Source organism: Onthophagus taurus, unplaced genomic scaffold, assembly GCF_036711975.1.
Source record: "Onthophagus taurus isolate NC unplaced genomic scaffold, IU_Otau_3.0 ScKx7SY_16, whole genome shotgun sequence".
Lineage (NCBI taxonomy): Eukaryota > Metazoa > Arthropoda > Insecta > Coleoptera > Scarabaeidae > Onthophagus > Onthophagus taurus.
This window is the reverse complement of record NW_027248941.1, coordinates 2,414,111-2,428,739: the sequence shown is the minus strand read 5'-3', so window position 1 is coordinate 2,428,739 and position 14,629 is coordinate 2,414,111. Positions and strand designations below refer to the sequence as shown.

Sequence of the window (14,629 nt, the reverse complement as noted above, 5' to 3'; positions counted from 1 at the left end):
GTATTTATTTCTTCCATGGTCCTACAACAAAAGCAATTATCATAATGATGTTTAAGCTGTTTTGTACTTACTTTTTTTCGTATTTCAGGTTCATCCGAATATTTCGAAAGTATTGAAACATTATGAACAAGAAGGAAAGGTTCAGGTGACTCCAATAAGTTTAGCGGGGGGGCAACCGAACGCCCCATCGTTTCAACATTTGTATTTAACGAAGAAAACGAATCATAAAAGACAAAATGAATTAATTCCGTACAACGATTGTTTCTATAAAAATATGTATAAGTATAAATATATCGCTTTGTTGGATATCGATGAGGTTATAATGCCTTTAGAGGGGAAAACATGGAAACATTTAATGTCGACGATTCTTCCAAAAGCTTTAAAAATCAATCCCGACGAACGAGCAAGTTACAACGTCCGTAACGTTTACTTTTTGGACGATTTGTTGCACGACCACGGTTGGTTCCAAAATGTTCCGAAATATATGCATATGTTGCAGCATGTTTATCGAGCAAAAAATTTCACAAAACCGGGTCAATACGTTAAATGTTTTCATAACACGAAAAAAGTACTCACTTTGCATAATCATTTTCCGTTGTCCTGCTTGGGCAGTTCGTGTACTTCATATCCGATTGAAACGTCAGATGCTCAATTACATCATTATCGAGCCGATTGTGTGAAAACTTTGAAGAAAAGCTGTGAGGATTATCGAAAAACCAGCGTTATGGACACAACCGTTTGGAAATTTAAGGAACCTTTAATCAATCGGGTTAGTGCCACTTTAAGAACTTTAGGTTTTTTCGATGCTTCTGGAAATAACAACAATGGAGGTAATATTAATAATAACGTTAACAAATAAGAAAAAAGGTGTCAACAGTGTCAAAAGAACTTATTAATAAGTACTGTTATGCAATTCGTGCCTTTAGTAAGCGAAAAAATGAAATGAAATGATTGTAAAAGAAGTGCTTTAAATTTTCGGCGAAAATTTTGAATTTATAAAAATAATTATTACTTGATATAAAACTATGTTATAAGATTTTTCGTGCTGATGACTACTTCAAAGAACAAATACGCCTTTTTAAAAACGTTTATAAATTTAAAAATGTATACATTATACACGAATATATTCTGGTAAACGTGTTATAACCGGACTGTGATACGTCGAAAGTGTCGAAGATGGGGTTTCCTTTCTCAAATTATTACTTGATAAATAGAACCAAAAATTTAAAAAAAAAATAAAAATTTAAAACGGAGTTTTCCGTTTTTCCAAGTACTAAAATAAATAGCGTGCTAAGTATTTATTTTGTCCCCCAACGCCCCCGCAAAGGGCATTATTATAATTATCTCTTTATAATATTACGACTGATTCTTAGGTTATAAGTTTTTTTTCCTCTTTCCCTCTACGTTTTTTTTCTTGTAAATAAAGAATTCAGAAGAATCAAAGAATATTTAGTTTCATTTTAATTTAAGAAATATATTTAATAATCCGTTTTTCCCGATCGCGTAGAAGGCGGAAAATCAACATGAACCATGGTAATGTCGCTATAATTTTGTTCGAGGAGTTGTTTTAATTCGCAGGCATGATCCCAATCCCTCGTTTCGCACACAACCTTCACCTTCACGCTGAATACATCCACTATTAACCATTCGCGTTCTTGCGATATATTTTTAATCGAAACTCCGATCGATGAGATCAATCGAATCAAATCGGATACACCACCGGCTCGATCACTTACGGTGACGTAAACTTTTAAAAAGCGACCCTCAGCGGCTAATCCTCTTTCTAAAACTCGTCCCAAAACTGTCGTATCTATGTTTCCCCCGCTTAATACAACAACAACACTAAAACAAAAATATTAATTAAATTATTATTAAATAATTAATAAAAATACTTTTTTCCTTTAAATTCATCTAATTGCCCGGAAGCTATCGCAGCGAGAGCTGTCGCGCCAGCTCCCTCAACAATATACTTTTCCTTCTCAATTAATCTCAACATCGCAACGGTGATATCATCCTCTTTAACAACAGTCATCTTATCCACGAAGCTTTTTGCGATGTGGACCGAGTTGTACCCCGGAAGTGGAACTGCAAGGCCATCTGCGACTGTTGGACGTGATGGGGTTAAAACAGGTTTTCCCGCTTTCATACTGTTTGTAAAACTTGGGCAGTTTTCTGATTCGGCTCCCTTGAGAGTGGTTTAAAAGAATTTCAATATAAAAAAATTAAAAATGACCTACAATGACTTTGGAGCAGGGTTTTAAAGATTTAACTGCCACTGCAATCCCTGCGAGTAATCCTCCACCCCCCGCTGGGACCACAATGGCGCAAGCTGAAGGTAATTGTTCTAAAATTTCGATTCCTAAAGTTCCTTGTCCCGCCAAAACATCAATATGATCATAACTAAAAAAAGAAATAATATAGTTATAAGTATTTAAACTTATATTCGGGTATAAGCCCAATGTTAATCTAAACGTCTTGTAGTAACTAACATATACAACGTCCTTTCTACAATAAGCAGTCCTGATATGATTAATATAGCAATATGAAGTACCTACCTTTTTTATATCTCTTAGTTTCGGACAACGAATTTGGGACAGGTTTTATTTTTACGTATATATATTTTGTTTTATGTGTTCATGTTTGTGTGTATTTCTTCTCTTTGGGTGATAACCAAGAGAAACCTCACATGTTATTGCTAATGGTGTTTATAACCCATTTCCTTTGTATTATCATATTATGTGTGTTCGGACGATGTAAGTTTTGCTAGATTGATAGTCAATTTGGAATCAATAAAAGAAAATGTATACTTAACTGCTTATTTTTGTTAATTGAATCAGTATTAACAAACAACTTCTGCTAACAATACTTATATAAAATGTCTGTCATGACAGTTTGGTCGCCATCTTGTCAGAGTTGCTCACTAACAAATGTATATTGTCTGAAATATGTCCCCAAGGAAGTGGGAGGTAGGGGGTAAGGTCTTATATCGAATTAGCTTCCCAATAACCTATTATTTCTTCTTTTATTAAGACACAGCCTTGTATTTTCTATTCTAGCTTTCATGCTATCGTTTAAGTCTACCAAGAAGTCTCTTCGACATCTCATTTCTAACCATACTTTTTATCTTAGAAGTCCCTCCCCGACTTTTCGCAGCGTATGTTAGAACCAGTATTTATTTCTGTATTCACTTCTTTCACACTATATATGAAGATAAAGAGAGCTGGACTTAGACTGTCTCTCTAACGGATTCCTGTCAATGCAATACATTCATATTTTGTTCTAATTCGTGATGTAGTAATGTTTAAGAATAGGAATATAGTGTATTAGTGTACTATAACTAGATGGAGTTGCATGTTATCAGTCTATCAAGTGTTGTAAATGTGGTAAATTCATCATATCTAATATCGACTATTTATATATTATTATGTTATCATATTATGTGTGTTCGGACGATGTAAGTTTTGCTAGATTGATAGTCAATTTGGAATCAATAAAAGAAAATGTATACTTAACTGCTTATTTTTGTTAATTGAATCAGTATTAACAAACAACTTCTGCTAACAATACTTATATAAAATGTCTGTCATGACAGTTTGGTCGCCATCTTGTCAGAGTTGCTCACTAACAAATGTATATTGTCTGAAATATGTCCCCAAGGAAGTGGGAGGTAGGGGGTAAGGTCTTATATCGAATTAGCTTCCCAATAACCTATTATTTCTTCTTTTATTAAGACACAGCCTTGTATTTTCTATTCTAGCTTTCATGCTATCGTTTAAGTCTACCAAGAAGTCTCTTCGACATCTCATTTCTAACCATACTTTTTATCTTAGAAGTCCCTCCCCGACTTTTCGCAGCGTATGTTAGAACCAGTATTTATTTCTGTATTCACTTCTTTCGCACTATATATGAAGATAAAGAGAGCTGGACTTAGACTGTCTCCCTAACGGATTCCTGTCAATGCAGTAAATTCATATTTTGTTCTAATTCGTGATGTAGTAATGTTTAAGAATAGGAATATAGTGTATTAGTGTACTATAACTAGATGGAGTTGCATCTTATCAGTCTATCAAGTGTTGTAAATGTGGTAAATTCATCATATCTAATATCGACTATTTATATATTATTATGTTATCATATTATGTGTGTTCGGACGATGTAAGTTTTGCTAGATTGATAGTCAATTTGGAATCAATAAAAGAAAATGTATACTTAACTGCTTATTTTTGTTAATTGAATCAGTATTAACAAACAAATTCTGCTAACAATGCTTATATAAAATGTCTGACATGATAGTTTGGTCGCCATCTTGTCAAAGTTGCTCACTAACAATGTATATTGTCTGAAATATGTCCCCAAGGAAGTGGGAGGTAGATGGTAAGGTCTTATATCGAATTAGCTTCCCAATAACCTATTATTTCTTCTTTTATTAAGACACAGCCTTGTATTTTCTATTTTAGCTTTCATGCTATCGTTTAAGTCTACCAAGAAGTCTCTTCGACATCTCATTTCTAACCATACTTTTTATCTTAGAAGTCCCTCCCCGACTTTTCGCAGCGTATGTTATAACCAGTATTTATTTCTCCAGATAAGGTCTCTTACGTAGCCTTATATTCTTTCCGCTTTCTTGCTTACATACAGATTCCTTGATATAGACACTTTACCACCCATTCTGTAATCTCCTCCCACTTCTTTCACACTATATATGAAGATAAAGAGAGCTGGGCTTAGACTGTCTCCCTAACGGATTCCTGTCAATGCAGTAAATTCATATTTTGTTCTAATTCGTGATGTAGTAATGTTTAAGAATAGGAATATAGTGTATTAGTGTACTATAACTAAATGGAGTTGCTACCTTATCAGTCTATCAAGTGTTGTAAATGTGGTAAATTCATCATATCTAATATCGACTATTTTAATGTAGATTCATTTACCCATTAATATAAAGAGCCCCTCTTTCTTGCGCTAAATGTTGCGCGATTGTTTTCGCCTCAACCATATCAGCTCCCTTCACGATAATCTCAGCCCCGAATTCCTTACAATTTTGTATCTTCATAATCGGAGCGACGACAGGCATCACAACGGTTATCGGAATCCCCAACTCTTGTCCGTGATAACATAGAGCTAAAGCATGATTTCCGGCGGAAGCCGAAATCGCCCCGGTCCTTTTTTGAGTCTCCGACATGTTCATTAAAGCATTTCTCGCACCGCGTTCTTTAAAACTCCCGGTGTATTGAAGAAATTCATTTTTCAAATAGATGTTCATCCCGTATAGTTCGGATAGTTTCGAATTCTAAAATTAATAACCAAAATAAACTTTTTTTTTTTAATTTGTTTTAAATTTACGATTAGTGGGGTTTTTACGACTGCTCCATTAATATTCGCCCGCGCGTTTCGGACTTCATCGAAAGAAAGCATTTTGGGGTTATCGGGGTCGCAATTTGGATCAAGAATCGGTTGGAGTGGTGATTTAACGCTAGTACCCTAAAAAGAAATTACTTAGTTAAATTTAGATATTAATAATTCGTTTTTGATACTTTGGGTGGGCAACCGCATTTTCGTTTCTTTTCGGGAGGGTTTGGTTTTGCAGGTGCGGTATCTCCGAAACTAACGGCCTAAATTAAAAAATTATTAATTGAAAAATATTAATCATTATAAATTTTTTTTACGTGAGAGCTGCATGTACATTTTGATGCACCACTTTTTAAAGAACTCTAAAACAAATTGATTTAATAGGAGAAAACTTTTTTTAATTTAGTACTTTAGGTGGGCAGCCACATTTCCGATATTTTTTCCCCGGGATTATGGGTTTTTCGGGTTCGATATCACCAAAACTTATCCCCTAAATCATAAAAATCAAATTAAAACAATTTTTTTTAAATATGTTTTTGCGTTTACGTGGGAGCTGCAAGTACATCTCGTTGATCCCGTTTTTGAAGAATCTCCTTTCGAAGGTTGAGATGAAACCTAAAATTTCGAGTTAATTCGAATTCGTTATAAATAAGAGCGGACTTAACCTGAGAAGGACAAGCACATTTCACTGAAGACGATTTTTTAGAGGAATCGCGTTTCGAAGGTTGAGATGAAACCTAAAATTAATGAATAATTATTTCGAGTTAGTCATCGTTTATCAATATGAACGAAATTTAACCTGGGAAGGACAAGCACATTTCGCTGAAGACGATTTTTTAGAGGAATCACCTTTGGAAGGTTGTGTAGAAGCCTAAAATTAATGGATTAAATCGTTTCGAGTTGATTTGAAGAAATTTTTTATAAATTTAACCTGAGAGGGGCAATAACATTGCGCCGACGACGTGTTTTTTGAAGGTTCCTCTTGAACGCTTTGATCCTAAAAAACAATACAGGGTGTATCAGGTATAAGTAGAAAAATTTGAGGGGTTATGAACGGAATTTAACCTGGGAAGGACAAGCACATTTCGCTGACGACGATTTTTTAGAGGAATCACCTTTGGAAGGTTGTGTAGAAACCTAAAATTAATGGATTAAATCGTTTCAAGTTGATTTGAAGAAATTTTTAATAAATAAGAGGGTAATTTAAAATTTAAGCTGAGAGTATAAGTAGAAAAAATTTGAGGGGTTATGAATTTTTATGAATAAAAAATTCTTATAACACAATGTCCCATTCTTCGCCATTGTTAAGATATACGATAAAGTTAAGGGTTTAAAAGTTTAAGTACTGCTATATAAAGAATTATACTAAGCAGGCTTTGCTTAAGTATATAGCTTTAATTTGACACATAAAAGTCATTTTTGAGATATTTTTTAGAGGTTGTTTACTTTATACGAATAAATTTATCACTTCTATTTTTTTCTAGAAACAAATTACAAATTGCAAAGCAAAGCCTGCTTAATATAATTCATTACCCAGTGGTTCACTCAAACTTGTGAACCCTTAACTTTATTGTATTACATCTTAAGAAAGAGGAGACCTATAACCCCTCAAATTTTTTCTACTCATACCTGATACACCTGCATATTATTAATAAACAAATATGAATATTCTAATAACTCTTTTTACGACAAATTTGCAATCGCATTTCGTTAAAGCCAATTTTATGTTGCGGAAAAATAAATCAAAATTGTCTTAATTTCCCGATTATTTCCTTACTGTTGTATTACTCGATTTGAATAAAGTTCTTTTTATGTGAAAGGTCTACCCTTTGCCCTACACTTTGAAGCTTGCTCTGGGAAGCACTTCTGGTTTTTGTTCAAGATTCTATTGTTGTTAACATCAAAGTTACAAGGTCTAAAAGGTAACGCAGGTTGCTCGGCAGCGCCATCAAAAATTAAAGCAAGTCAGGGATGTCGATGAACTGTAATTAATTAAACTGTGACAAATAAATCAAACGAAATGTTACGTTATGTTCGCTTGAATGGCATCCCTCATCCTTTGGTTTTGAATTTCATTTTGGAAAATCTGGTTCCACTCTTCTTCTAGCGCTATTCGGAGATCATCTATTCGTCTCCCTAGCATATCCCACATACACTGTTGGAAATAATTTATGAGCACACCCTGTATAATCTGAACGCGTGTGTCTAGCGCAATAAAATTTGGTATGGAAGTAGTACTAAAGTAGTGTAACTTATTCTCACATGGAGAGCGGCACAACTATGCTGGGAGTCAGACATCAATAGCGAGAGTATCCCCCGTGAGCTTCGCGTACCATCGCTACACGACGTGGCATGGAGTCTATAAGTCGCTGTACTGTAGCGAGAGGGATGGCCAACCATGCCACCTCAACTCGCCTCCATAGCTCCTCAACGTTAGCCGAGGAAGCCGGATAACGTAGAAGTCTCCGACCAGTCATGTCCCAATCATGTTCGATCGGATTCAGATGCGGAAACCGAGCTAGCCATGGAAGCATTCGTATACGGTGCTCTTCCACAAAGGTCTGTACAACACGCCCGATGTGCTGTCGTTGTCGTGCATGTATAGCAGACCTGGGAGCCGCCGAACGTAGGGAAGCACAACGGACCGTAGGACCTCATCTACTTATCGTTGACCCGTCATGGTCTGCTATACACGAAGCAGACGTGTACGTCCACTATGTGTAATCACACCCGATACCATAATGCTCGGTTGTCGGTAGATAGGGCGTTCTTGCACACACTGCTCGAGTAGACGATCACCACGGCTCCGACGCACTAAAATTTGCTCATCACCGGTGCTCAATTCGAATCTTGATTCGTCGGAAAACAAAATGTCCCTCTACTCGGCAACCTACTAATGCCTAGCGTCCGGTCTACTCGGGTGTTACTGGAATTCGCTGTATCGCACGATGCGCGCGCGGTCCACTATCTACCAAACGCCGCCGTACAGTTCGCGTAGTGAGTACGCCTTCCCCTGCCGGTGGCCAAACAGCTCCAAGTTGCCTTGAGGAGGACGCACACAACGCTAAGGGGCTGAGCACAAGAGCGCGATTCTCGTGTGCTGGGGATGCGCAGGGCCGTCCCGGCCGCGGCTGAAGGTACCTATGTCCTACCTCAGACCATTCTCGCCATGCCCGTTGCAGTGCTGATAACGACCGCTCGAGACGACGCGCAATTTCACAGAACGATACACCCTCAATGTGCATACCCACAAACATTCCTCACTCAAACTCACTTAAGTAACGCTATCGCCCATACATTGCGCACAAAGTACGATAACAATGTGGTCCCTCACACCACACTAAAAACGACCGGTATTTTCCATCCACTTCGGTCTCCATAGCGACGGAATGTTCTACTTGGAAGGCCGGCTCAGTCAACAATGCCGCGACGGAACAACTCGAAACTCCCTAAATAAACTCATGTACAGTAAACCTTTGTGCTCCGAAAATATTATAGATTTATCTTCACGCGTTCAGATTATATAGGGTGTGCTCGTGAATTATTTCCAACAGTGTATCTTCTATAGGGTTTAAATCAGGGCTACGTACTCGCCATTCAATTCTGCTAATATACATATTATCCAGGTGTTGGGATACTATGTGGGACATCCGCATTTAGATTGCCGTTGATAAAGCAAAGCCCCGTACGTACTTCGAAGCAGATTCCTCCTCAAAACATTACAGATCCTCCCTGGTATTGTACTCTTTGATAGAAGTTGCACTGAGCATAACGCTTTCCTGCTCTTCTCCAAACACTCTCTCGACCGTCTGGAGACTACAAGCCGAACCTCGACTCGTCTGAGAACAGTACATTTCGCCACTCTGCATTATTGGTCCACTGAACATGATCTCGTGCAAATTATAGTCGAGCAACACAATGTTCTCGAAGCAACTGTAGTCCAGTTGATGGTCTCTGTGATCTCAACCCCGCTTCTTCAAATCTCCTTCTTACTCTGCGTTCTCAATTGTTGCGGTATGTCGATTTCGTAACACGGTCATTACAATATATCGATCATCACGGTGTTGTGTCTTCTTCCTGATCCAGATCGTCTGATGAAGGTACCAGTCTGCCGAAATCTTTGAATGGCGCGACAAACCATCTTCCACCAAAGCCACTGCCTGAGTTAACGACACCAAACGTCCCACAGCAAGCTTCAAAGTGTAGGAAGAACACATTAACATTATTCACCATTGCTGAAATTGAAAAGTGCCAAAATGGGGAAGGCACTTACAGAAATATTGGCAAACGGTAGACCTTTTTTGCGTTATTGCAGTTTGAAACTTGTCGTTTTTTATGGCGCTGAGTATATTAATTTAATTACATAACTACTGCAGGTACAAGCTTTTAGTATCGACTCGGTTTTTGTGGATGGTTCTTTTGGGGTATCGTGAAAATTGGGAATCTAAAACCAAAAATTAATATATTTCAATTTTTTTAAATCAAAATATTTAAGTTATCTCAATTACGTGCGTGCTACATGAACACTCCGTATTCGTGTCAGCCTTTTTATCAGGGAAGATATCTATCTGAAAACGCAAAACGTTTAATTTCCATAAAAAATCAATAACAACTTACGGAACAAGAACAATCGGAGTCCGGCGCGGCTGGTATAGGTTCATTTAAATCGCAAGAACAATCGTCACTCATCTTAAATGAACCTTTTAAGAACAAAAAAGTAAATTAATTTAAAAAAAAACACTTAAAATTTATCACATTTTTTGAATAAATCAAAATGACACTTCTAAACTTTTAATTACCGACATCAAAAACGCACTTTTTTATCGACATCGTCACATTTTGACATTTCTAGAAAACAACATAACCTTTAAACTCACAAACTTAATTTTGCAAGATTTTTTTTATCAATTGAAATGCCTGGCGTTTTAAAAAAACCTCAACAATCGTTAATGTTAACATCCGAAGTTGAAAATGCACCTTCGAATCAACCGAGACAACAACCGACAAGCTTAGAAGGTTTATTAAGGTTTGCTGTGGAAGCGACTCGGCGTGAAGATGGGGCTGGCCCGTCAAATTTCGCCCCAATGGAAGAAGAAAAACGAAAATTTCTAGAAGACGCGCTCAAATCAATGACAATCGATGTAATTGAGATTTTGGTTAATCAAATTAAAACGTTTGATAACGTTGGGAATGTTTCTGAGGTTGATGATGTTACCGAATACATCCAAGCGTTTGAAACGATATGCGATTACGTCGATAATATCGATATAGCAAACGATTTTTATAAAATCGGCGGATTTAGCATAATCCGGCCTTGTTTAGAGTCAAAACATTCCGAATTAAAGTTACGAGCAGCCGATTTACTTGCAGAATTATGCCAAAACAATATATTTTGTCAAAATGTTGCAATTAATCATGGTTTTCTTCAAATATTAGTCCCAATGTTAAAGGAGACCGATTTTAATGTTGTTGCTAAAGTCATTTACGCCATTAGTTGTATAATAAGGGAAAATCCGCCTGGTTTGCATTTATTCGATGGGTTACAAGGTTTCGAGAATATAAAGGAGCCTTTATTAAACATGGATGAACGCACCCGAAAAAAATCTGCTTTTCTTTTGGTCGCTTTGTGCAACATGGACGGAAATATAAAAGAAAAAATTATTTCTTTGGATTACATCAACGAAATCGTGACGATTTTAATGAACGAGTATCAAACGTCTTTTGAAGATTGTGGAATGCTTTTGCAAACGCTTATTGAGGATAATGAATCGGGAATTTCCGTGTGTCGTGGACACGAAGAGTTTGAGGAGTTTCTCAAAAACCATATTGAATTTACAGAGAATAAAGATGAATATATAGTGAGTTGTTTTAATTGAATTAATAAAAACGGAGTTATTAATATAATTCATTGTTTTAGGAAGCGAATGCGATTTATAAAAATTTGTTACGTCAAATATTTCCAGAGGGGAATTAAATTTTTTTATCGTGTATATCTTTTAATAAGTGTGTTAATTTATAAGCTTTTGAGATTAGAAATAAAGTTATTGTATAAATAAAGATTTTATTAATTAAATTAAAATTATTCTAACCTAAAAAAAGTTGGATTTTTTACTTACACTTTTTAATTTTACCCCCGGTTATTTAGCACCACCTAAACAATTTATAAAACCAATTTTAATCAAAAAAATAAGATTATATCTCAATTTCTTACCATTTTATCGCCTTAAATTAAGCAAAACCTCCAAAAATCTTAAGATGGTGGCGAAAAAACAATTGAAAATCAAAAACGCAAATCAAATTTGACATTTTTTAAATTAAAGATAAATATTAAAGTGATTTTATCGATCCAAAATGATTAATTAAATTATTTATTTAAAAGAAAATAAATTTTAATGAAATTTATAGTTTAATAATAATAATTAATATTAATAAGCGTGAATTGATTCGGATGTAGTTGCATTCATTTGTTTTAAATCGGCCATCTTAAAAGTTTTCGCCGCGTCTTAATTTTATTAAGAAAATTTAGTGATAAATTATAGATAAATCGGTGAAAATGACTTAATTGTGCTAAAAAATTAATTAATAATGAGTGTTGTGAAGAATTCCCAAAAAAAATTTGGAACAAAAACAAGGTTAGTGATTTTTATTTTTTTAACCTCACTTTTTTTTCGGTGAAAATGAAATAATTATTTAAAAAATAATAAGTTTGTAAAGAAAACAACATAAAAATCTTTTAAACAAAATTTTATTCTATCGTTACAAACGATACAATCACACCGAATCTAAAACTGGTGGTTCGTAACCTTCCGGTCGATCCGCCGAGCTTCCCACCTCCCCAACTTCAGTGGTACCCCCTTTTCCAGCGTCCCCGTGTAACTCAAGCAACTTAGAAAGCTCAAAACGTGGTTTTTTCAATACTTTAACCTAAAACAAAAATTTTTTTTTTAATACATAACCTCAAATGTCAACGTCAAATTTGTTTAATTAAGATTTTAATCAGATTAAAATAATTAGGGAACAAATACTCTTCATTGAATCACTCAAAGCGAGCTGAGATTCTCATCATGTAACTTATTATTATTAATATTATTAAATTAATTTTTTTTAATACCTTGCGAATATAAACATCATGTAAAGGATAAATTCCTTGACAAGCTTTTTCGATATCCTTAGCAATCGAATCTGGTCTTAAACGATTTACAACTTCCTTCAAATCAATTGTTGTGATATCCTTTGTAATAATTTCGACCATCTTTTTCCTAATTTGTCGCACTTGAGTATGTTGGGCATAACAAGTTTTTCTGGTCGATTGTTGGTCTTTGTTGGTAAATCCAATACAAAATACCCTCAAAAGATATCCATCGGTGGTTTTAACGTCGGCGGAAGCCTCGATAAGCGTCTGCCACTTCTTCACCATCGATCTCAATTTATCCGTGGTCAAATCCATCCCGTGGAAGTTCGTTAACACATTTCTTCCTTGTACGTCTTCCGCGATCAATCTAAATTTACGATACGCTCTCTCCGCATCGGTATCATCTTCCAAATCAGCTGTTGATACCTCGAAGACGCGGAATTTGAGTCCTTCCGATGCGATTCGAGTTCCTTGGGTACGGTTCACCAAAGTTTTACCGATTTGGCGTTTGGTGAACATGCATGGGGCTTTTACATCGTACCAATCTTTACGGGTGAATGGGTCTACTCTGGAAAATACGAATATCGTAAGATTTTCCTTTTTCACGAAAAAATTAGGTTATTTTTTGGGGGGTTCAGAATGAAAATAATAGGGAACAATGATTCTTCATCGATTTTTAACTCAAAGCGAGCTGAGTGTGTCATCATTTTAAAAGAAATTGGGGTTCATCCCCAAACATAACCTCAAACTGTCAACATTTAAAATTGTTCCAAATCAAATAAGTACTTGAATTATTAATTAATAAGATATGAGACGATTAATAATTATTATAGTTAATGTTAAAGTGAATAATAATTAATTTAATGATATAAAAAAAATTTTTTGACACATGTCGGTGAAAAACAACAAATTTTCATCGGAGTTTTTCGACACCATCCGGGGATAAATCCAAAAATTATTTAAACGCGCGAATAAAAACTGCTTTAACGAACAAATTTAGATTAATATTTAGTACTTACACCTTCTTTTTAACGCCTTTTTTGCCTCCTTTCGAGAGACCCTTATTCTTGCCTACCGCCATCTTCACTAAGCGAGTATAGAAAGAACAACATGAAGTTGGCGCCGATAAAATTATAATTGTCAAACGTCACTTTTAGTACCAACCTAATTTTTTTTTTTTAATATTAAATTTATTGTACGAAATAAATTAATTAATTAAAAAATGGATTTAATCGGGCCACCGAATCAAGAAGATTGTTGCAACTCGGGTTGTAACCCTTGCATATTCGACGTGTACGAAGAAAAACTTAGAAAAATTAAATTGGGGCAACATAACCTAAAAATGTTAAAAAATTGCATTTCGGACACTTCTTATTCAACTTTTAGGGTAATTACTAAATTAAAACACACCGAAAATTCATTTTTGATTATTTTTGAGTATTCGGGACAATCACAAAGTGATGATTTGAATTTATATTTTGAGCCGGGCCAACATTTTTTGATGAAATCAAGTTTAAAGTCGACATCGGAATCTTTTACGCGAGCTTACACCCCTTTATTAAGCGACAATTTGGGTCGATTACAATTTAGGATACTTGTTAAGTTATACGAAGGTGGGATGATGTCGAAAATAATTAATAAATTAAACATTGGGAGTGAAACTCTTTGGAGGGGCCCTTATGGAGATTTCAAAATTAGTTACGATTTTAGGGATGTTTTAATGATAGCGCAAGGCACGGGGATTGCGCCTATTTACTCGGTGATCATTAAAATGGTTAATGATGAGAATTTTGAGGGTTTTATTAAGTTGTTTTATTGTTGCAATGAGATTTTTTTGCATGATGAGATATACGAGTTAAAAAAGTATTGGAATTTTGATTACGAGGTGTTTTTGGGGGGTTCTAAAAAAGGTTTTTGTAAATATAACGAGATCGTGCATGAAAATCGATTGGGGGAGACTCAAATTGGGGAGTTTTTAAAGAATAAAAGTGAAAATGTTCAAGTTTTGATTTGTGGGGGTGAAAATTTTAGTGGTTGTATCAAAAATTATTTGAAAAGTGTTCAAGATAAAAACATTTTTGTGTTTTAAAATAAAAAATTTATTGTTAAATTTGTTGTATTTATTTATTTATTTTTTATATATAAATA

The 14,629-nt window shown here is 35.2% G+C and overlaps 5 protein-coding genes across 9 annotated transcripts in view; 3 read left to right on the top strand and 2 right to left on the bottom strand.

Moving 5' to 3' along the window:
• Positions 1 to 1,446, top strand: part of LOC111418732 (uncharacterized) — a 31,017-nt gene extending 29,571 nt beyond the window's left edge. For both annotated transcript variants that reach the window (XM_023051396.2, XM_071201043.1), the window contains one exon: positions 89 to 1,446. In XM_023051396.2, the coding sequence (XP_022907164.1) occupies positions 89 to 859 (771 nt within the window). In that variant the 3' untranslated portion in view covers positions 860 to 1,446. The remainder of the gene's footprint in view (positions 1 to 88) is intronic.
• Positions 1,445 to 10,151, bottom strand: LOC111418731 (L-threonine ammonia-lyase-like). 4 transcript variants are annotated; one of them, XM_023051393.2, is made up of 16 exons: positions 9,967 to 10,151; positions 9,858 to 9,917; positions 9,713 to 9,793; positions 6,415 to 6,486; positions 6,281 to 6,346; positions 6,149 to 6,220; positions 6,015 to 6,086; positions 5,896 to 5,964; positions 5,759 to 5,839; positions 5,667 to 5,711; positions 5,535 to 5,612; positions 5,344 to 5,481; positions 4,932 to 5,290; positions 2,238 to 2,400; positions 1,893 to 2,185; positions 1,445 to 1,842 (listed from the first exon to the last, which is right to left on the bottom strand). In XM_023051393.2, the coding sequence occupies exons 1-16, from the start codon at positions 10,036 to 10,038 to the stop codon at positions 1,479 to 1,481; spliced, it is 2,085 nt and encodes a 694-aa protein (XP_022907161.2). In that variant the 5' UTR covers positions 10,039 to 10,151; the 3' UTR covers positions 1,445 to 1,478. The 4 variants fall into 4 exon arrangements, with proteins under 4 accessions (XP_022907161.2, XP_071057143.1, XP_071057141.1 ...); XM_071201042.1 differs by having other exon boundaries at positions 9,858 to 9,913; positions 9,967 to 10,003; XM_071201040.1 differs by lacking the exons at positions 6,149 to 6,220; positions 6,281 to 6,346.
• Positions 10,152 to 10,185: 34 nt separating this feature from the next.
• On the top strand, positions 10,186 to 11,406 carry LOC111418734 (hsp70-binding protein 1). The gene is made up of 2 exons (XM_023051398.2): positions 10,186 to 11,207; positions 11,267 to 11,406. The coding sequence occupies exons 1-2, from the start codon at positions 10,263 to 10,265 to the stop codon at positions 11,321 to 11,323; spliced, it is 1,002 nt and encodes a 333-aa protein (XP_022907166.1). The 5' UTR covers positions 10,186 to 10,262; the 3' UTR covers positions 11,324 to 11,406.
• Positions 11,407 to 12,077: 671 nt separating this feature from the next.
• On the bottom strand, positions 12,078 to 13,611 carry LOC111418706 (ribosomal protein S3A). The gene is made up of 3 exons (XM_023051350.2): positions 13,501 to 13,611; positions 12,461 to 13,049; positions 12,078 to 12,273 (listed from the first exon to the last, which is right to left on the bottom strand). Exons 1-3 carry the CDS (start codon positions 13,560 to 13,562, stop codon positions 12,121 to 12,123), a joined length of 804 nt encoding a protein of 267 aa, XP_022907118.1. The 5' UTR covers positions 13,563 to 13,611; the 3' UTR covers positions 12,078 to 12,120.
• A 27-nt stretch (positions 13,612 to 13,638) lies between these two features.
• Positions 13,639 to 14,591, top strand: LOC111418705 (NADH-cytochrome b5 reductase-like). Its single transcript, XM_023051348.2, has one exon. The coding sequence runs from the start codon at positions 13,704 to 13,706 to the stop codon at positions 14,568 to 14,570; it is 867 nt and encodes a 288-aa protein (XP_022907116.2). The 5' UTR covers positions 13,639 to 13,703; the 3' UTR covers positions 14,571 to 14,591.
• Positions 14,592 to 14,629: the final 38 nt, after the last annotated feature.